The sequence below is a fragment of the Mytilus californianus genome, unplaced genomic scaffold, assembly GCF_021869535.1.
Source record: "Mytilus californianus isolate M0D057914Y unplaced genomic scaffold, xbMytCali1.0.p SCAF_17, whole genome shotgun sequence".
In the NCBI taxonomy this organism is placed as follows: Eukaryota; Metazoa; Mollusca; class Bivalvia; order Mytilida; family Mytilidae; genus Mytilus; species Mytilus californianus.
In genome coordinates, this window is record NW_026262659.1 from 313,704 (window position 1) to 335,517 (window position 21,814).

Sequence of the window (21,814 nt, forward strand, 5' to 3'; positions counted from 1 at the left end):
TACATGTCTGTCTAGCCAGTATCATCTGACCTAGACCTCATTTCCATGGTTCATTCGTTTACATTAAGTTTTTGTGTTTTGGTCTGTTTTTCAATTACCATAAACAATGGGTCAACTATATTTGGTGTATGGAATAATTGTAAGGTGTACATGTCTGTGTGACATTTTTTATCTGACCTTGACCTTGACAATGATGGATCTTTAAAAATGTTAAGTTTATGTGATACTTGTGGTAAACAGGAAATCTCAGTGATGATTTAATAAACTGATAGAATACCTCTTGTAGAAAATGTTTTAATGAACATAAATTATGTAATTGCAGTAAAGAAAAAATTAAAAATAATCTTTCAGATTAGGTTTATTCACTTTACCTATTTTGGAAGATCACATGACTTGTATATCAGTTTTGTCAGAGTCATTGTCAATTGTTTATTTAACAGAATACATAAAATTTTCATATTTTCTTTAAGGCAATGTAAATGGCTAGCTAATCCTCCCCAATGAAAAATATGATTACATAAAATAATCTATTCTCATCAATAACATAACAATTCAATCATGCAACCCTTACTCATTCCTAGCTTGGGAAGCAGAAAAGAAAGAAGGACATCGCCATGGAACTTAAAAGTTGGAGTGACCATGAATATAAAGTTTTGAATATCAGAGAACAAGAAAAGATAAGAGAAGCAGGTAAAAAGAAGAGACAGGTTGGACAGAGAATGAGAAAAGATAACTCAGCAGGGAACCAGGATAACAGAAGATAAGGAAGTGGGATGGACATTTTACATTCAGCAGCTATTTCATAATTTTTGTAATGAAAACATTTATTTTATACATATATTATTCATGATTATTATTCAAGATCACATAATCAACGTCAAGGTCAAATAATATTGGAGTTACATAAGAAAACAAGATAGATTGAGAAAACAAAAGCAAAAAATATACAAACTTTCAAAAATTACAAAAACAGATCCAATAAAACAGTAAAGCTTAGATGGCAAGAAAACTGCTGCTGCCAGTTTGTGAGAAGAAAATGTTAGTCTGGGTCCCTGACACAATATTCTCAATACCATAAGCGGACTTCCAGTTGGAATATAGCATCAGGTCAGCACTGAATCCAATCAAAATTTTGATCTGATTTTACCTTTTGCATTGTCTCTGGTGTCTAGGTTAGTAATGCCAATACCTTTTGTGGTTTCTCTGGTTTCTAGTAAAGGACGTCATAATAGAATGACACAATACCCAAGCGTCATTAATGTAAATTCGTGAATTAACATGAAAAGTTTTAAAAAAAACCCATCAAAATGGCCACGAAACATTAACAAATCAAGATTTGATTGTAAGTGCTGGTGACCTGGTGTTATATTTGAAGTGAACCTTGTGAAATCGAAAATATTTTACCAGGATTCCAGGTTATAGAAAATTTAAGTATGTTCTATTTCTACTGTTTGAACATGTGAAATATATGAAATCATAGACTTGTTTTTTTTTTTCCTTACTACCAGAACAGATGATACACGTATGGGTGGATGAAGAGAACATTGAATAGCTGACACATAATTTCTACACCTTCAACTAACTTCGATAAAAATTCAAGAAATGATTTAATTATTCTGAATGTTTAACCCTCATGTGAGGATAATTTCTTAATCTCTTGTAAAAGCAGCATTAGTTACAATTACCAACCTTTACAATGATACATATATGATGAAAAATATTAATGTGGCTGAACAAAATATATACATTCATCAATATACAACAACAAACAAATAATCAACCCCAATCATTACTATCATGTTTAATTTTTAAATTTACAATTTTCAATCATACAAGTTGAAAAACTAAAAAATTTAAACACATTTGTATGACTCTTTTCACTAACTGACATCAAATTCTTTTACTTTCCATAGTTTTTGCTTTTAGCAGTCTTGTTGAGAAAGTTATCACCTTTTAGTATTTTGGTTTTTTACCACCAGAGTCACCTGATTCTCCTGTTTTACGTTTGTTTAGTATATTTTGAATTTTCTGCCATTGTTTATCTAGTTCGGCCTTTTCATCTTTAGGTCCTGCACGCCGGGTTTTCCTTCCATCAGCCATCTTAACTCCATATTGAAACGCTGCCCTAAAAAGACAAAAATTCACACTGTAAAACATTACTTTGGTAACATCATTTTATCTAAAAGAACAAGCATTCTTTGAGTATTGCCTAGCAATACATAGTCCCCTACTGGTTAAAAATTCATTGTACTGGAACAAATGCTAACTTGATCTATAACTTGTCATGGTGTAAACTATATAACAAATATCAAGTCAATATCTTCAAGCATGACGGAAAAAAATGTGGAAAATTGATTATTTGAGTGAATTTTCTAAGTTCAAGGACCATAGCTCTGCACAAAATCAACATACCAGACCAAAATTCAAACTTGATCTGTAGCTTGTCATGATAAAACTATATACCAATCATCAAATCAATATCTTCAAGCATGACAAAAAAAAGTGCGGAAAACTGATTATTTGAGTGAATTTTCTAAGTTCAAGGACCATAACTCCGCACAAAATCGTCAGACCGGAACAAAATTCGAACTTGATCTGTAACTTGTCATGATAAAACAATACACCAAATATCAAATCAATATCTTCAAGCACAAAGAAAAAAAGTGTGGAAAACTGATTTGCCGGACTGACGGATGGACAGACAGACAGATAGACAGACAGACAGACAGACAGAGTGCAAACCTAAAGTCCCCTTTGAATTCGTCGGTAGGGGACTAAAAATCTATTGCAAGTTTTTGGAGATGTATATAGAATAATGGCATTTATGTTTTTGATACTGGCTTTATCAGCAAGAACATCAAGCGAGCCTGCTAGGGCGAGCTTATATTAAAGCTGATGAAGTCAGTATCAAAAAATGAAATGCCATTATTCTTTTTATCAGCAATTTGTCTTAACAACATGTTTTTTGGTTTAGAATATGTAATAAAATGAATAAGTTAGTAAAACTAAAACGCATAAAAAATGTTGGGATAATTGTTCGGTTGTGTGAAGGAAGTTGCATGCATTTCATTGATGAATTAATATTTTCAAGTATCAAGTCCTGTCCATGATCTAAACAAATATTAGTAAGATCAAATGAAAAATATTTTTAGAACAATCTGTGACATGGTTAATTCAATGAAACTTGACTTTTAGAATCTGTCTTGTTTCTCCAAAATATACTTCAATCATGTTGCAGGTAAGGACATTCTAACAGCCAACTCCATTATTTTACTGTTTTGGTCCGTTTCTGGATCTCTTCTAATCTATTTGACTTCTTTTTGTATAACTGGCCTACCACAGTTCATCAAAAAGACCTTAATTCTAGACATAAAAGGTCTTATTTATATTGCCAAAGTTTAAATAGACTTTTCATTGGCATGAACCTAAATGGTTGTGAATTTTAAGCAAAACTTCTTGTCAGATATTTAATTTTTGGGGCTATTTAAATTTGGGCTACTTACTTAGGAAGAGCCTCCTTGTTAGACATGTAATCACTGTATTCTTCTTGTGTGTCAAAGTCCCATCGACCCACTGGACCTTTTTTATTTCCTTGGTCCATTTTACTATAGTCCACTTCATCGTCCGAATCATCCAGTGTATCCTGCATCTGCCATTCACTGCAAACAAATAATAAATGATTCTCATTCTCTGCAACAAACAAATGGTAAACAATCTGCCATTCACTGCAAACAAAAAGTAAACAATCTGCCATTCACTGCAAAAAAATAGTAAACAATCTGTCATTCACTGCAATTAAATAGTAAACAATCTGTCATTCACTGCAAACAAATAGTAAACAATCTGTCATTCACTGCAAACAAATAGTAATTAATCTGCCATTCACTGCAAACAAATAGTAAACAATCTGTCATTCACTGCAAACAATTAGTAAACAATCTGTCATTCACTGCAACCAAAAAATAAACAATCTGTCATTCACTGCAAACAAATAATAAACAATCTGCCATTCACTGCAAACAAATAGTAAACAATCTGCCATTCACTGCAAACAAATAGTAAACAATCTGTCATTCACAGCAAACAAATAGTAAACAATCTGCCATTCACTGCAAACAAATAGTAAACAATCTGCCATTCGCTGCAAACAAATAGTAAACAATCTGCCATTCACAGCAAACAAATAGTAAACAATCTGCCATTCACTGCAAACAAATAGTAAACAATCTGTCATTCACTGCAAACAAATAGTAAACAATCTGTCATTCACAGCAAACAAATAGTAAACAATCTGCCATTCACTGCAAACAAATAGTAAACAATCTGTCATTCACAGCAAACAAATAGTAAACAATCTGTCATTCACAGCAAACAAATAGTAAACAATCTGCCATTCACTGCAAACAAATAGTAAACAATCTGCCATTCATTGCAAACAAATAGTAAACAATCTGTCATTCACAGCAAACAAATAGTAAACAATCTGCCATTCGCTGCAAACAAATAGTAAACAATCTGTCATTCACAGCAAACAAATAGTAAACAATCTGTCATTCACTGCAACCAAAAAATAAACAATCTGTCATTCACTGCACTGCAAATAAATTGTATTAAGGGGTTAAGAAGGAGTTATATATCCATAATGATCATACAAGACAAAGAACCTATGAAGATCTACAGTCTTTAAGAACTTACCCAGGGTAACATTCATCATATCCATAATGATCATACAGGACAAAGAACCTATGGAGATCTACAGTCTTTAAGAACTTACCCAGGGTAACATTCGTCATATCCATAATGATCATACAGGACAAAGAACCTATGGAGATCTAGTCTTTAAGAACTTACCCAGGGTAGCATTCATCATATCCATAATGATCAATCTTTCCTTTTAGCTTCTGTAGTTTCGTGCTACCTCTATAAGATAAAATTATTACATTATACATGTATTATAACATTAGAATAATGGAGATATAAACACTGTAGCATTGGAAGTCTGTTCACCTTCAAAGTCAACAGTTTACATTGCATTTCAATACTAAATGATAAAAAAAAAGATGTGGTATGATTGCCACTGAGACAACTATCCAGTGGTATGATTGCCAATGAGACAACTATCAAACAAAGTCCTAATGACCTGGATTATGCAGTCATAGGTCACTGGCAACCTTCAACAATGAGCAAAACAAAAACAGCAGTCAGCTATAAAAGGCCCCAGCATGACAAAATGTGAAACAACTTGAAAATAAACTGTTGACACAGAGATATGCCTTGTCTGTCAGCAGAAAATTCAGAAAAAGACAACCTAATGGACAGCAACATTGTTAATAAATTCAAAGTTGCTGGACCATGACATAGAAGGCAGCACCTCACTGTGACTTTGAGATGAAGAACAGCAATAAAAGTGCTGTTCCTTTGCTTTTTGTGTTTTTTGCTGTGCACATACTGATTTTGTGTCATCGATGGATACCTCATATCACTTCTTTTCTATTTAGCAGAAACCTACTTAACAATGAACATTCCTAATCACTTCAAAGTCACTGGACCATGACCTAGGCAGCAGGGCCTGGAAATAGTCGTCAAACTAATATGTACTAATAGTTATGGAACTTTATAGAAAATATCATTGATCTATCACAAGTAGTTCCTATCAAACTGATTTAAGCAGAAAACTCAACAATTGTTGACACCAATGATGACTATGCTGCCGCTGGAAAAGCAACACCTATGGCTTCCATTCCACTACTTTCTTTGCAGGCGAGACAAAAACAAACCACCTAATTTTTCTAAAAAACAATAATTGAAAAAACAGATATAAAAAATCTAGACAGCCACCAAAGACAACCACTGAATAACAGGCTTCTGACTTAGGACAGGTACATTCAGAATGTGGCCAGTTAAATATGTTAGTGACATTTACCAACATATTTAACTGGCCACATTCTGAATGTACCTGTCCGAAGTCAGAAGCCTGTTATTCAGTGGTTGTCTTTGGTGGCTGTCTAGATTTTTTATCTGGGACAATGGTGTAATATAACAACATTAGGACAAACTGTAAAAATGAGTTGGAAATGACTTGACTTAAAAGACTTATATAAAATGGAAAATTTTTAAACCATGGCAAGTCATTATCATTATTTTTTATTTTTCTATTTCTTGAGAAATTGCTATTCGTAATTATTCCTTTTCAATTAAGCATTCAAAAAACCTAATGACTATCACTTGAAAACGGGCCATTTATTGCCACATTGATTGCAAATATTCATGTTTTGTAATATGATAATTAAAAAAAACTGTTTTCTAATCTTAAATTTATAACTTTCTAAGGGAGCTACCATTTGATTTTTATGGGGGGGCTAGGATGAAAAATTTTGTCCTGCCTTTTTATTTTTCCCTCTATTCGGTCCTGCCTTTTTATTTTTCACTCTATTCGGTCCTGCCTTTTTTTTAGTTTATCCTGACTTTTTTTTTACACAAATTGTCATTCTGCCTTTTTTTTTTGCAAATAATCTCATCCTGCCTTTTTTTTTACTCAAAACTCCTGTCCTGCCTATTTTTTTCAAATTTCATCCTAGCCCCCCCCCCCATAAAAATCAAATGGTAGCTCCCTAACATACTTTTCTTTATCCTTCTCTTCTTCTACCATACCAGCAAAACTCTGAAATTAAAATTATATATAAGTATAACAAAGTCATAATACCAGCAAAACTCTGAAATTAAAATTATATATAAGTATAACAAAGTCATAATACCAGCAAAACTCTGAAATTAAAATTACAGTGAAAAGATAGTGGCAAAATTATATATTAGTATAACAAAGTCATAATACCAGCAAAAGTCTGAAATTAAAATTAAAGTGAAAAGATAGTGGCAAAATTATATATAAGTATAACAAAGACATAATACCAGCAAAACTCTGAAATTAAAATTAAAGTGAAAAGATAGTGGCAAAATTATATATAAGTATAACAAAGTCATAGTACCAGCAAAAGTCCTGACTCATATGAAATCTTAATTGATATCAATATTTAAGCATAAATTTGTACTCTTCATGATTCATCTTTTCTTAAGGTTTTCATTAATAGAATATATATCTATACTGTCTGACCTTATTTTCTGACCAATGGACTAAACATACTGAGAATTGACAAAATAATTTGAATTTTATTTCATAGACTAAACCAAATGAGATTAATTAAATTCAACTGAACCGTTTTACCTTAAATTTCTCATTAATAGACTGAACCAACTCAGAAGCTGACAATCTCTTCTTACCTTACATTTCTCATTAATGGACTGAACCAACTCAGAAGCTGACAATCTCTTCTTACCTTACATTTCTCATTAATGGACTGAACCAACTCAGAAGCTGACAATCTCTTCTTACCTTACATTTCTCATTAATGGACTGAACCAACTTAGAAGGGGATAATCTCTTCTTACCTTAAATTTATCATTGATGGACTGAACCAATTGAGTAGCTGACTGGCCTTGTTTCTGATCTTCATCCTGTAAAACGATGAAATTTTCATAGATAAAAGCCCATATCTGTTTAAACTGAAGATTTTATTTTGATAAAACTTTCATCACATAGGATATGTCTCCATCATGCTGATGACATTTACGATACTGCATATTTTCCTCCAAACAGAGACCAATTAAATAATGTTAAGACTGTGAGTGTAGATCTTTACATAGATAACATTTTTCTTTGCAATATAAAAATTGATCAAGGGTCCCAAAACGATCATATTTGCCAGACATGACCAAAACTGAAAGGTCATTGAAAGAAATAGTAGATTTGGATTTAGGTCAAAAACGTTTTTTTTACAGAAATAATTCTGGTCATTTCATAGAGATCAGGTTTCTTAATCACCATTTAGCACAAAATTTCTGGTAATAAAACTACTGCCATTCCAGTATAGAATGGTAATCCAAAGGGCACTCCTAAGTACCATATTAATGCCTCCTGGATATATTAGCTAGTGCTCACTAATCAATGTTTACCTCTTCACACCTGATAGTAGTGATTAAATTCAGAATTAATATTTTAAAGAAACTATATTTCATGACTATTTACTTCATAATCTAATAACTTTTCAGTAAAGACACATTACGTAGAAAAAAGTAATTTTTCAATTGATTATGTGCCAAATTAAACGAGTGAAGCTGTTATCTGTTATATTCAAACACTTTTACAGGTAATAAAATTAAAAATACATTGATTTCTGGCCATCTGATAAACAGAACAAATCATGTTAACAAATCTGGAATCACTCGTAAATCATTAACTTGAAACTTGTATTTCGTCTTTAAAATCAAAAGTAGTGTAGCATTGGGGATTTCTGAGAAATTTACACTTTTAAAGCATTAAAATCATTTTCATTCTAAACTGCTGCATTCCATGAATCATTGTGGAATGTTTTTAGAAAAACAGTAAGAAATTTCATGAAGTAAATGGGATGAAACCGTCAATACAAGTTTGTTGATGCAGTGAGTCTAGTATGAGTAATTTCAACAGTTTGAAATAAGGACCCCAACATTTAAGTCATCATAAAATAACAGAAATTGTGCTAAAAAATTCTGGATCCTTGAAGTTGAGTATATATGTTATATAAATGCGAGTGCCAGAGTGTGTATATGTGTGCCAGAGTGTGTATATGTGTGTCTGATTGTACTTTTCCTCACAATAGTCAGGTGGGGATATAAAGGGATTGTAAAAGCCTGACTACTGAAAAAAAAAGACTAAGAGTAATTATTGTATTTAATGCATGATGCTAATAAAATGGGTGCAGCTTGATACGACCGCAGAGGTCGAATCCTGAACAGGTGGGGCAAGTATGGACACAACATTCAAGCTTGATACAGCACTGAATTTGGATTGTGATTAAATATTTGACACAGCACAGGTTTCTGACACAGAATGAATGTGGTCTAAGAACTTAAAAAATTTTAATTTACCTATTCAAACCATATCATTATTATTTGCTTTTATATATAAATCAGAAATAACCAATTTAAAATAGAAAATTTTAAAGAAAAAAAAAGGAAAAAAAAATCCCCCCCCCAAAATTTTTTGAACCCCCTTATGATTCATCACCCCTAAACTCAAACCCAGCTCTCCCTTTGTGATATGGAACCTTGTAGTACAATTTCATAAAGATCCATACACTTACACACAAGTTATTGTCCTGAAACTAGAAAAATGCCTGTTTTTTGCCCCTTTTTTGCCCCTAATTCCTAAAATTTTGGGGCAATTACCCCCAAAATCAATCCCAGCCTTCCCTTTGTGGTATGGTACCTTGCAGTACAATTTCAGAGAGATCCATACACTTGAACACAAGTTATTGTCTGGAAACTAGAAAAATGCTTATTTTTGGCCCCTTTTTGGCCCCTTATTTCTAAACGTTTTGGGCAATTACCCCCAAACTCAATTCCAGCTTTCCCTTTGTGATATGGAACATTATAGTACAATTTCAGAAAGATCCATATACTTACACACAAGTTATTGTCATGAAACTAGAAAAATTCTTGTTTTTGGCCCCTTTTTTCGCCCCTAATTCCTAAAATTTTGAGGAAATTGCCCCAAAAATCAATCCCAGCATGTAAACTTGTGGTACAATGTCAGAGAGATCCATACACTAACACACAAGTTATGTCTGGAAGTTACAAAAATGCTTATTTTTGGCCCCTTTTTGGCCCCTAATTCCTTAACTGTTGGTACCATAACCCCCAAAATCAATCCCAACCTTCCTTTTGTGGTATGGTACCTTATGGTAAAATTTCATAGAGATCCATTCACTTAAACTTAAGTTAGAGTGTGAAAACCAATGTGTCTTCGGACGACGACGACGACGACAACGACATACCAATATACGACCGCAAAATTTTTTTGCAGCCGTATAAAACAACTGATCCAAAAGGTGACTTAGTAACCTTCATACTAGTATACAGTCAGAAAAAAATTCACAATTTCAACCATGATCTTTCATAGGCAATCTTATTAAAATGACTGCCCTGAAAACATGAAACAGGTGACAGTGACTGTTGTGACAGGATATTTTTTTATTAAGAAATAAAATGCTTCGCTGGGGCGCAGCTTGATACGACCGCAGAGGTCGAACCCTGAACAGTTGGGGCAAGTATGGACACAACATTCAAGCTTGATACAGCTCTGAATTTGGATTGTTATTAAATATTTGACACAGCATAGGTTTCTGACACAGAAAGAATGTGGTCTAAGAACTTGAATATTTTTAATTTACCTATTATGGTCCAATGTCCAAAATCAAAATACATGGTTAGATTCAGCATATCAAAGAACCCCATATATTCAATTTTTGTTAAAATCAAACAAAGTTTAATTTTGGACCCCAACTTGGACAAACTTGAAAACTGGGCCCATAATCAAAAATCTAAACACATGTTTAGATTCAGCATATCAAAGAACCCCAAGAATTCAATTTTTGCTAAAATCAAACTAAGTTTAATTTTGGACCCTTTGGACCTTAATGTAGACCAATTTAAAAAACGGGACTTAAAATTAAAAATCTAAATATATGGTTAGATTTGGAATATCAAAGAACCCCAATAATTCAATTTTTGATGAAATCAAACAAAGTTTAATTTTGGACCCTTTTGACCTCAATATGAACCAATTTGATAGCGGGGCCCACAAATAAAAAATCTAAATTCATGGTTAGATTCAGCATATCAAGAACCCCATATATTCAATTTTTGTTGAAATCAAATAAAGTTTAATTTTGGACCCCAACTTGGACCAACTTGAAAACTGGGCCCATAATCAAAAATCTAAACACATGTTTAGATTCAGCATATCAAAGAACCCCAAGAATTCAATTTTTGTTAAAATCAAACAAAGTTTAAATACTGGACCCTATCTTGGACCAACTTGAAAACTGGGCCCATAATCAAAAATCTAAACACATGTTTAGATTCAGCATATCAAAGAACCCCAAGAATTCAATTTTTGTTAAAATCAAACTAAGTTTAATTTTGGACCCTTTGGACCTTAATGTAGACCAATTTAAAAAACAGGACCCAAAATTAAAAATCTAAATACACGGTTAGATTTGGAATATCAAAGAACCCCAATAATTCAATTTTAGATGAAATCAAACAAAGTTTAATTTTGGACCCTTTTGACCTCAATATGAACCAATTTGATAACGGGGTCCACAAATAAAAGATATAAATACATGGTTAGATTCAGCATATCAAAGAACCCCATATATTCAATTTTTGTTGAAATCAAACAAAGTTTAATTTTGGACCCCAATTTGGACCAACTTGAAAACTGGGCCAAAAATCAAAAATCTAAATACATGTTTAGATTCAGCATATCAAAGAACCTCATATATTCAATTTTTGCTAAAATCAAAGAAAGTTTAATTGGACCCTTTGGACCTTAATGTAGACCAATTTGAAAACTGGACCCAAAATTAAAAATCTAAATACACTGTTAGATTCGGCATAACAAATAAATAAATGTGATCAAAGATTTTACAAATCTAATGCGACATACTGTGCAATTAAAGATTTCTTCTTGAAATTTTTCAATATTTGAAATTTGAAAAAAAAATAATATTTGAAGAATAATTCTTTTTAATTTCTTAAATCTGAAATGAGAAAAAATTGACCCCCCACAATTTCTTTTTATCCTCCCCCCCCCCTTTTTTCCCCCAAAAAATTCTTTCCCTCAAGATATGGTCATAATCTCAATTCAAATTTCCAATGGAGTTGGCAACCATAATTACCCATTTAAATTTACCATAGTGCTAACTTAATCTATTTTATAATAGAATTAAAAATATAGTGTCAAATCTTTCATATGGATTTTTTTGTAAAAAAAAAAGATGCAACATTTGCAGATATTTTTACTGGTCTTCCTTTATAAATATGCATTTTTTTAAACATAATTTAAAAGCAGTGTAAGGGAAGTAACCAAAACGTTGTATTTGGATTACCTCCCTTACACTGTTTTAAATTATCTTTATTGTTCATTAACCATTACTTTATACATAATTTAAAAGCAGTGTAAGGGAGATAATTTCAATGATGTATTTGATTTATCTCCCTTAAATTATGTTTTGTACTAAAGTATTTGTCCATTAACCAGGACAACCTTGTTTTTCCCCCTTTTTTGTCCCTAATTCCTAAACGGTTGGAGCCATAACCCCCCAAAGCAAATCCTAACCATCCCTTTGTGGTATGGAAACTTGTAGTATAATTTCAGAGAGATCCATACACCGTTCCGCAGTTATTGTCTGGAAACTAGAAAATGCTTATTTTTGGCCCCTTTTTGGCCCCTAATTCCTTAACTGTTGGTACCATAACCCCCAAAATCAATCCCAACCTTCCTTTTGAGGTATTTAACCTTATGGTCAAATTTCAAAAAGATCCATTCACTTAAACTAAAGTTAGAGTGCGAAAACCAATGTGTCTTCGGACGACGACGCCGGACGACGACGACGCCAACGTCATACCAATATACGACCACAAAATTTTTTTGCGGTCGTATAATAATTCATGGAAGCCATAGATTTGTTGGAAATTTACACATGGCCTGGGCCGTGATATTCGAATTTTATCCTGAGCGTTAGCGAGGGATAAAATCAACGAATATCACGGCCCAGGCCATGTGTAAATTTACAACAAATCCATGGCTTCCATGAATTATTTCGATTCTAATAGGACAAATACTATTAAAAAAAACTGAAGCGAGGCTGGTTATCAGCTGTGTGTGTGGCTGTTCTTCTTTACTCCCTGTTAGATAAAGCTAAAACATTCTAATAAATCTGTAGCTTGCATGAATTATTTCCTGAATAACCGCTAGAAAAAAATCTGTTTAATTCTTTTAATTCTAAAACCCAACATTTGCCATTTTTAATTTACATGTTTTTCTCATAAGCTACCATCAAATCAAAAGTTGACATTTCGTAACTAAGGAGCCGCCATGTTGACTTGCTGAAATCAGTAAATATGCGAATAATGCAATAGAATAGAAAATAAAACAAAACCTATCTCAAAAATCAATTTTAATACAATATTATACGAATTTCGATGGTTCACCTTACGGAAAACCTTGAACTCTAGCTTTTTCATTTGTATGACGTCATGTTTTCGAAAACATTAAAAGACTTTCGCAGAATTTTATTTGCTTTTGATTTTGTTGATTTCTCCGAGCTCTTGTGCATTAATTCTTTTTATTAAGCATCCGAATAAGAATAAAAATTCTTTTGTCTTTTTTTAAATGCAATTTTTAAAACAAAAAAATCGGCAAAGGGTTTGCAAATAGGTTCCAATACATGTGGATTTATGTGGGAGGTATATTGTAACATCCATTATAATGTATATCTCTGAGTCTGTGCTAAGTATAGATATATCAAGAGAAAAAATCTCCAGCACTATTCCTATTCAAGAGAAGACAACCTATTCAGAACTATTCCTATTCAAGAGAAGACAACCTATCAAGCACTATTCCTATTCAAGAGAAGACAACCTATTCAGAACTATTCCTATTCAAGAGAAGACAACCTATCAAGCACTATTCCTATTCAAAGAAGACAACCTATCCAGCACTATTCCTATTCAAGAGAAGACAACCTATCCAGCACTATTCCTATTCAAGAGAAGACAACCTATCCAGCACTATTCCTATTCAAGAGAAGATAACCTATTCAGAACTATTCCTATTCAAGAGAAGACAACCTATCAAGCACTATCCCTATTCAAGAGAAGATAACCTATCCAGCACTATTTCTATTCAAGAGAAAACAATCATCCAGCACTATTTCTATTCAAGAGAAAACAACCTATCCAGCACTATTCCTATTCAAGAGAAGATAACCATCCAGCACTATTTCTATTCAAGAGAAGATAACCTGTGCAAATCTTAAGTCAGATAATTCATACCTCCTCCACTGGTTTTTCAAAATAGGTTTTCTTCCTCCTATCTTCCCTGTCCCTATCTCGGTCTCTGTCTCTACGATCTCTGTCTCGTCTATCTCTGTCACCTTTGTCTCTCCTTTCACCATGTCTGTCCCTGTCTCTATCTCTACGATCATCCCCCCTTTCTCTCTGTCTATCTCGTCCCTTGTCTCTGTCGTCATCACGACGGTCTTTCTTTCTATCTTTCTTATCCTGGACTTTGTTATAAGTTGGAACATAATCTCCAATGTCATTATAGATACTAAAACAGATAATACACACGTCATGTTTAGACGAGTTGTATATATATATATATATATATATATACAACTCGTCTAAACATCAGCCCAACAATGTTAGATCTGTAAATTTGCTTTCGCAAATTTTTTGTTCTTCCCTCGTAATATGTTAACTCATTATTTTGAAAATACCTGTATGCTATATAATTTTATTGTACATTTTTTGTTAATACTTATTCTTGCTTCTGTGAAATGACTGAAATGAATCCTTTTTAGGCTGGATCCCGGGTTTATGCTCATGTCCAGCTTATGAATTTAAAATAAGTTGGTCAAGAAATATATATCCATCCAATTCATAGCTAAGATGTATATTCAGGACTAGAACATGTTTATGTGATATGAATGTGAACTTTGACCCAAATGACACCATGAGCCTGATTTGATTTTTAAAATACTATTTCATAAGGTTAGAGTCTGCAGGAAGACATGCCACACTATCCAGATAATCTATTCTCATTATCAGCTGACCAATAATTGTTAGTAGTTGTACTCATTAATGCAGCTTGCGTTGCTGTTACTCAGCAAATGCCAATTTTCAAGTGTTTGGTTTGACCAATGCAGAGATCTAAACCATAACCTTTTGAACTACCACTAGACCACTGAAGTGTTCAGTCAGTATAATCAAAATCAAACAATATAAGTAATGTAAAGGTGAGCACAAGTTGAAATGATTTGTCAACAATTCCCTATGATCAGTATAAAATAACATTGTACTTCTTCACTATTTATTTAGAAATAATTGTGTACATTTATTATTGTGATTGTTGAACAATTGACACAAATGCAAGTTTACTTATTGTGATTTCAGGAAAAGCTGTATACAAATAATGCTATCAAAATATTAAGTAAGAGTTTTTATTTTTTCCCACACCTATCTTGTTGCAATTTTCGCAATAATAAAAAAATGCAAAAGTTTCTGCTTTTACAGTATATGAAAATGTTGATATGTAGATTAAAGTATGACATTAACTTACTTGTCATCACCTCCAGTTAACTTGGCTTTCTCTTCTTCTTTCAGTTTACCTATAATTTAATTACATAATTGGCATTAATTAATTATCTAATGATCATAATTGTGTCTTATTTGTAAGATTTTGTAAATGATTAATGCTGTCTAAGAACTAGAGTTTTGTACCATGCAAATATATAAAAGATGGGTTATGAATGAGCTCATTTATAAATTTATTGAAAATCTAGTTCTTTATAAGTTTATTACTTTTATACTTTTCCTGTCTAACTCCATTTTTCTTGTTTTTATCTCTTTCTATCTTTATTTTATAATTCCAACCCTAAATATTCTGTCTTTTCATTCTTCACCTCCTAAAAAAACCTTCAAACCTACCTTTCTCCTTCTTTTTCAGTTTTTTACTTTCCCTTCTGCCCTGTCTAAGGTACGACAAAATCTGTGTTAATTTATTGATGACGATGTCGTTGGTGGTCAACGTTGTTGTAGCCTAAAATAGAAAAGTTGTCCAATTCACCTTTTATTAATTATATAAAAGGACATAACTAAAGAATGGTAAAAGTAATGCCATCCAAAATTCAAACCTGATTTGTGTTTGGTGGCAATAAGCATTGTGTACAAGTTTTATAACATTTGGTTGAGGCAATGTAAAGTTAGAGTGCTAAAATTACAAATTCAGCAATTTTTCCATTTATAAAGGTACACTGAAAGTAACGCCATCCAAAGTCGAACTTGATTTGTTTGGTGGTAATAACCATTGTGTATAAGTTTCATAATATTTGGTTGAGGCAAACTTAAATGAGAACGGATATCAATTTTGGGACGTATGTAAGGACATCACTATCTACCCTCAACCTAAAGGCCTTACATGACACTTACATCAACAGTAGGACAGTCTGCTTTACTCCTGATGATGGTGGTTGGTACATCACTGTCAGCATACTCATCCTCAAGGTCAACAACATAGGCCATACGTTTAGGTAAAAATAACTCATTCCTCTCGGGTAGTCTTGATTGAAATAAAGTTTTGTAGATGTTCCTTGCTGAAATGTAAACACTCAAAATGTGTATTTTCACAGATATTATTATACTCTGCAGTCAAAGGTACAAGAAGATTTGCATGGTGTTGAGGAATGGTGAAATGATAACAATATGTTCATAAATAAAAATAAAACAGAATATATGATTATTGGAACAAAGCAAAAAGCAAAGCCAGATTACAGGTTGCACTTTGTAAATACAGCTGTTTCGCAAACCACACCTATTTTCGGGAGATATATAATATTCATAGATATTTTGTTTTGTTTACCTACTGGTTCCCAGATATGATATCTATGTTTCATCTCTTATAGACATAACTTGGGAATGTTACCAGTATAAATTCACATGAATAGCAGTGAAATTGAATTCTGAGGAAGACCCAAAGTGAAGGGAGGGGTAGTACAGAATTTTAGTATAAGTTTAAACTCTAAGAAGTCTGGGGCATATAAATATTGAAAATATGCTGCACAGCCCTATATTTTGACCTTTGAAAAAAATAGTAGTGCATATGAACTTTCCATTCTAGGATATAATTTTTACAAGTTTGTGATGACATTTTAAAAAGTGCATCAAAAATGATGCTCCATCATATCTTACTAGCAAGTTTCATTATGTTTCAGACAGAAATCCACACCCCTTGAGAAATGCTGTTCAAGGAAACTTCATACTACCTAAACCAAAAATAGAATTGTTCAAGAAATCTTTTATGTATTCTGGGCCATTCTTGTGGAACAATTTACTTATATCATTACGAAATATTATAAATGTCAATTCTTTCAAATACAAAATAACAGATCATTTAATTATTTAAATCAACTAGTTGAAAAAATATTGAATATTAATTATTTCATCATAATTATTTTTTCATAACATTTTATGCAGTTGTATTGAACATTATCATTATACTTGACTTTTATGCTAATGTATGCAATGTATATGTTTGCATTTTTGTTACTGCTTTTTCTATAATGGGGACCTCAGGGAAGATTAGTTATATAGCTAAATGTGTAACCCTCTTAAAATAGAGTATTGTTGTTGTTACCAAGAGTCCAAACTGCATTATTTTTTTTACATGCAATATATGTAGGAGTCTGTCGTATTATTTACAAAATCACAAAGTCTATCATGTACTACTATCTAGTCATTGTTTCATGGTTATCAACCCACAAAACTAAATTGTATAAATTCTATCAATGAACTATATCCCATCTCCATTACTTGTGTGTAATTTTTTGTCATGTATCTTATCATTTAAGACTTGAATTTGATTTTAGGTCATGTTTCCTGTGTATGTGTATTTTTTTTTACCATTTCAGTCCTACATTTTATTTTTCATCGTGTCTCTTCATGTGTTTTTTTAACAACTTATGCCCTGAACTTTTTTCTTGGCCCTGTATCTTTATGTTTTTTCCTGAATTTTATTTAAGGGCCTCATCTTAATGTGTATGTGTATTTTCCTACCCATTTTAGTCCTGAATTCTATTCTAGGTCCAGCATCTTAATGTGTATGTGTATTTATGTGTATTTATGTGTATTTTCTTACCCATTTTAGTCCTGAATTCTATTTTTGGTTCAGTATCTTAAAGTGTATGTGTATTTATGTGTATTTTCTTACCCATTTTAGTCCTGAATTCTATTTTTGGTCCAGTATCTTCTGGTTTCTCTTCTCTGTTACAATACAAAATCTAATTTTAATTCAACAGTGAGAACAAATGATCCACTGATATATAAATGCTTTAATACTAAAATGAAACAGAACTTTAGTATAGCGTTAAGGTTAAATTCATTGCAGGTGAAACTAGATGTGCAGTTTCAAGGATCTTTGTTAAATTCATTGCAGATAAAACTTGATGTGCAGTTTTAAGGATCTTTGTTGAAACTGCAGGGTGAGTTGATTACACAAAATTAGTACAATTTTCTGAAAAATAACTATGTTCCCAAGTCTGGAGAATGGAGAAAAATTCATCCATCATTCCATAATAGCAATGCATAACTTCAATATTTTTGTGAAGTTTCAAGGATCTATGATGAAAACTGTAAGAGTTGATTACACAAAGTGGATAGATACCCACTTTTCCCCCCGACATCACCACACCATAAGCCAGATTCGCACATTGCACACCCTCCACAAATATTGCCAGTCTATGGTTATCTCATTTCATCATAGAGTATTACCATTATATATAAAGTTTTCTGAAATACTGTACGGGAAATTGTCTTAAGAATGACTCAATTTTTTTTAATGAAATTACTGCCTCCGAACTATTGTCTCGTGTACATGCATGTTACATTCTTTTTACTTACGAAACATCATTGTAAAAATAATCATTCATTAAAAACCTATCAATGGTGTAAATATGAAATCTGAAAAAAAGGCAATGGGAAGCAAAATATTACTTCTGATTATAAAATGTTATTTTTTCTGTTTAATATAAAAATTATTTCCCTTTATATGATAATAGAATATTATTTTTATGAATTTTACCTAAGCTTAACAAGACATTTGTTTTTAACTAACAGATATCTTATTTCCCTTGGGAAAACAGGATATTATTTTCTGTAACTCAAACAAAACTTATTTCCCTTAAGATAAAAAAAACATTACTTTTTCTGAGTTACAGCAGTCTCCATTGCTTCTTCATCTTCTTTCTCTTTATTGCTGATTTCTGCACGCACCTAAACAAAAAACAATCCATGTATTAAAAATATTACAAGTTAAGGAATTTTCTTAATTCCAACTGAAAAATAAATTTGTCTCAGCTGTATCAGTTGTCATAGAAAATTAAAAAAAAATACCTGAGGCAATAACTTCTATAAGAAGTCCTCTGACAGTTCTAATTCAAATGCAATAAGTAGAGCTCAACATTTAAACATTTTTGCCTGTCAAATTATCTCTATTTATAGCAATTTTCAAAATAATAGACAAAACTTGCATTTTGCCCCTATGTTTTATTTTAGCCATGTCGGCAATCTTGGTTGGCAGGTTGGGTCATCGGACACATTTTTTAAACTAGATACTCCAATGATGATTGTGGCCAAGTTTGGTTAAATTTGGCCCTATAGTTTCAGAGGAGAAGATTTTTGTAAAAGTTAACGGACGACACTGACGGATGCCAAGTGATGAGAAAAGATCACTTGGCCCTTTGTGCCAGGTGAGCTAAAAAGTAGGATAGCAAAATACATACCTTTTCTAGTAAAGCAAAATCTAGACCTTTGACCAAATGGGTATGCTCCATATCACCACCAAGATACTTTGATTCCTGAATTACTTGTTTTCTTCTTTCAGCATAGTTTTCTCCCCTGTCAATTAAAAGACAATAATATCTAAACCATATGTCATGCTTTAAATTCCTTACGAGTATCAAAAGACAATAGTCAAATATCTAAACCTTTAAATTCCTTACAAGTAGTGAATAAATTTAACGGAGAATATCAACATAATCAAGGAGTATATCAATATATTTTTCCTTTTTAACACCCAGCTGGTGGCTTTAATAGATATAAAAGTAAACATTTCTGTTCCCAGATGGACCCTACTGGTGGCTTAGATATAAAAGAAAACATTTCTGTTCCCAACCCAAGATGGACTGGTGGCTAATAAGTGTACTTTCTTTCTCCTCAAATAAACATCAGCATCACTCAGAATATGTGAGTACCTCTCTGTTTCATGGTATGTACATTCCACTCATGTCTATAATAAAGTGTATTTATTCCTTTTTTCCAATCTTAAACACCACTGTTGACTATTATTTAAAAGTGTACTAATTTTTTTCTTATCTATATTCAAGCGGTTGCTGTTTTTCCTGCTCTTTCTAATAATTATGGATCAGTTTGCCTGAAAGATCATCAACAGATCAAACCAGGAGTCTGTTGTCCAGTGGTTGTTGCTGGTTGCTGCTTGCCATAATTTTGTTCATAGCATGTTATAAGGTTAAATCAGCCTATAGGGTTTTGCTCATAATAATCTGTCCTCTAATTTATTTTCACACAACAAAACCAACTCTGTTAAAAGAAATTATACTTTAAATCTAGTGTAAGCCAATCTGTAATTTATTAAAGAATACAGAAGAAAAGACTGATGGCAACCTGAGGGAACACTAATAGACTTATGCCTTAACATCTGCAGGATGGCAAACTGAGGGAACATTAATAGACTTACGCCTTAACATCTGGGGCAACAGCTCTGTAATCAGCTGTTGTACTAACAATTTCAGTTTCTTCATAATCTTTGTTTTGACCATCTCGTCTTTCTCTGGCCTGAAATAAGAGGGCAAATATCACAACATTATTCTGGCCATCTCATTTTTCATGACTACCATTTCAATCAGGAGAGTGAGTATTTGAGAATAATTAAGTAGACATGTGTGAGTGGGAACTCAAGTATCATTCGGTAGACTTTGTGAGTGGGTACTCAAGTATCGTTCGGTAGATTTTTTGAGTGGGTACTGAAGTACCATGCAGAAGACATGATGCACTCTTTTCCCTACATGGTATGTATGGTACATCTATAATTACTACAAAAAAGTAATTGCTTTTAAATGAATCTTATTTTGTGAGCTATTTTCTTATCACTCTAGAACATTACTATTTCTCAAGCCTTCTTATATGTATACTTTTATAGTGTGTCTTTCTATGTTGTAATATTACACTACTATTTCAGTTTAGGGTGAAGGTTGGCGCCTGTTAAAACGTTTAAACCCACTGCATTTGTTTGCACCTGTCCTAAGTCAGGAACCTGTTTCAGTGGTTGCCGTTTGTTGATGTGGTTCTTAAGTGTTTCTCGTTTCTCGTTTTTTATATAGATTAGACCGTTGGTTTTCCTGTTTGAATTGTTTTACACTAGTCATTTTGGGGCCCTTTATAGCTTGCTGTTCGGTGTGAGCCATGGCTCCGTGTTGAAAGCTGTACTTTTTTATATTTAACCTATAATTGTTTACTTTTTATACATTGTGACTTGGATGGAGAGTTGTCTCATTGGCACTCATACCACATCTTCTTATTTCTATTTATTTCTTGTGACTAATGGCAACCTTACCCTATCTCTAGTGACTAATGGCAACCTTACCCTATCTCTGTACTTCTCTTCAAGCTCTTTTTGTTTCTCTTCTTCCATTCGTTTAAGTTTAGCATAGTAACTGTAAGGGAATAACATACATTTTTTGGAATAAAATTCAAGGCTGAATGCTCTCAACTTCAGAACGGACCCAAAAATAATTATATAATATTAATGATTAAAAGTGGAAAATTCTTTTCTGCAACTTAAGTTATTTTCAATAAAATAGTTTTCTTAGTCAAATATGGTTATACACATACACATTATTTTGTAACTTGAATACCGAAGAAACTTAGATCCCTGGAATAAACCTAAATCATAGCTGTCAAGCCAGTGAAAATATTGTAAAATCTTTACCCCCCAAAAATTGGCAAAATATAAGTACTGTGCTATATTGGTGACAAGAATTAATAAGGGATACTCTCTACTGAAAAAAATGGCCCATATTTAAGATTCATTCTAGGTTCTTCATCCTAATTTGAAGAGGATCTAACAGAAACATGA

The 21,814-nt window shown here is 32.5% G+C and overlaps 1 protein-coding gene across 7 annotated transcripts in view; it reads right to left on the reverse strand.

Annotated features, from left to right (window-relative positions):
• Window positions 1-278: 278 nt before the first annotated feature.
• LOC127726185 (protein Red-like) overlaps window positions 279-21,814 on the reverse strand; it is a 33,144-nt gene continuing 11,608 nt past the window's right edge. For 3 of the 7 annotated variants that reach the window (XM_052233465.1, XM_052233470.1, XM_052233469.1), the window contains 14 exons: window positions 21,323-21,392; window positions 20,417-20,514; window positions 19,443-19,557; window positions 18,863-18,933; window positions 17,873-17,925; window positions 16,096-16,259; window positions 15,595-15,706; window positions 15,227-15,275; window positions 13,939-14,215; window positions 7,447-7,512; window positions 6,621-6,661; window positions 4,852-4,920; window positions 3,504-3,659; window positions 279-2,125 (listed from right to left, as the gene is read on the reverse strand). In XM_052233465.1, the coding sequence (XP_052089425.1) occupies window positions 1,954-2,125; window positions 3,504-3,659; window positions 4,852-4,920; window positions 6,621-6,661; window positions 7,447-7,512; window positions 13,939-14,215; window positions 15,227-15,275; window positions 15,595-15,706; window positions 16,096-16,259; window positions 17,873-17,925; window positions 18,863-18,933; window positions 19,443-19,557; window positions 20,417-20,514; window positions 21,323-21,392 (1,513 nt within the window). In that variant the 3' untranslated portion in view covers window positions 279-1,953. The other 4 variants (XM_052233466.1, XM_052233468.1, XM_052233467.1 and 1 more) reach the window with 4 other exon arrangements.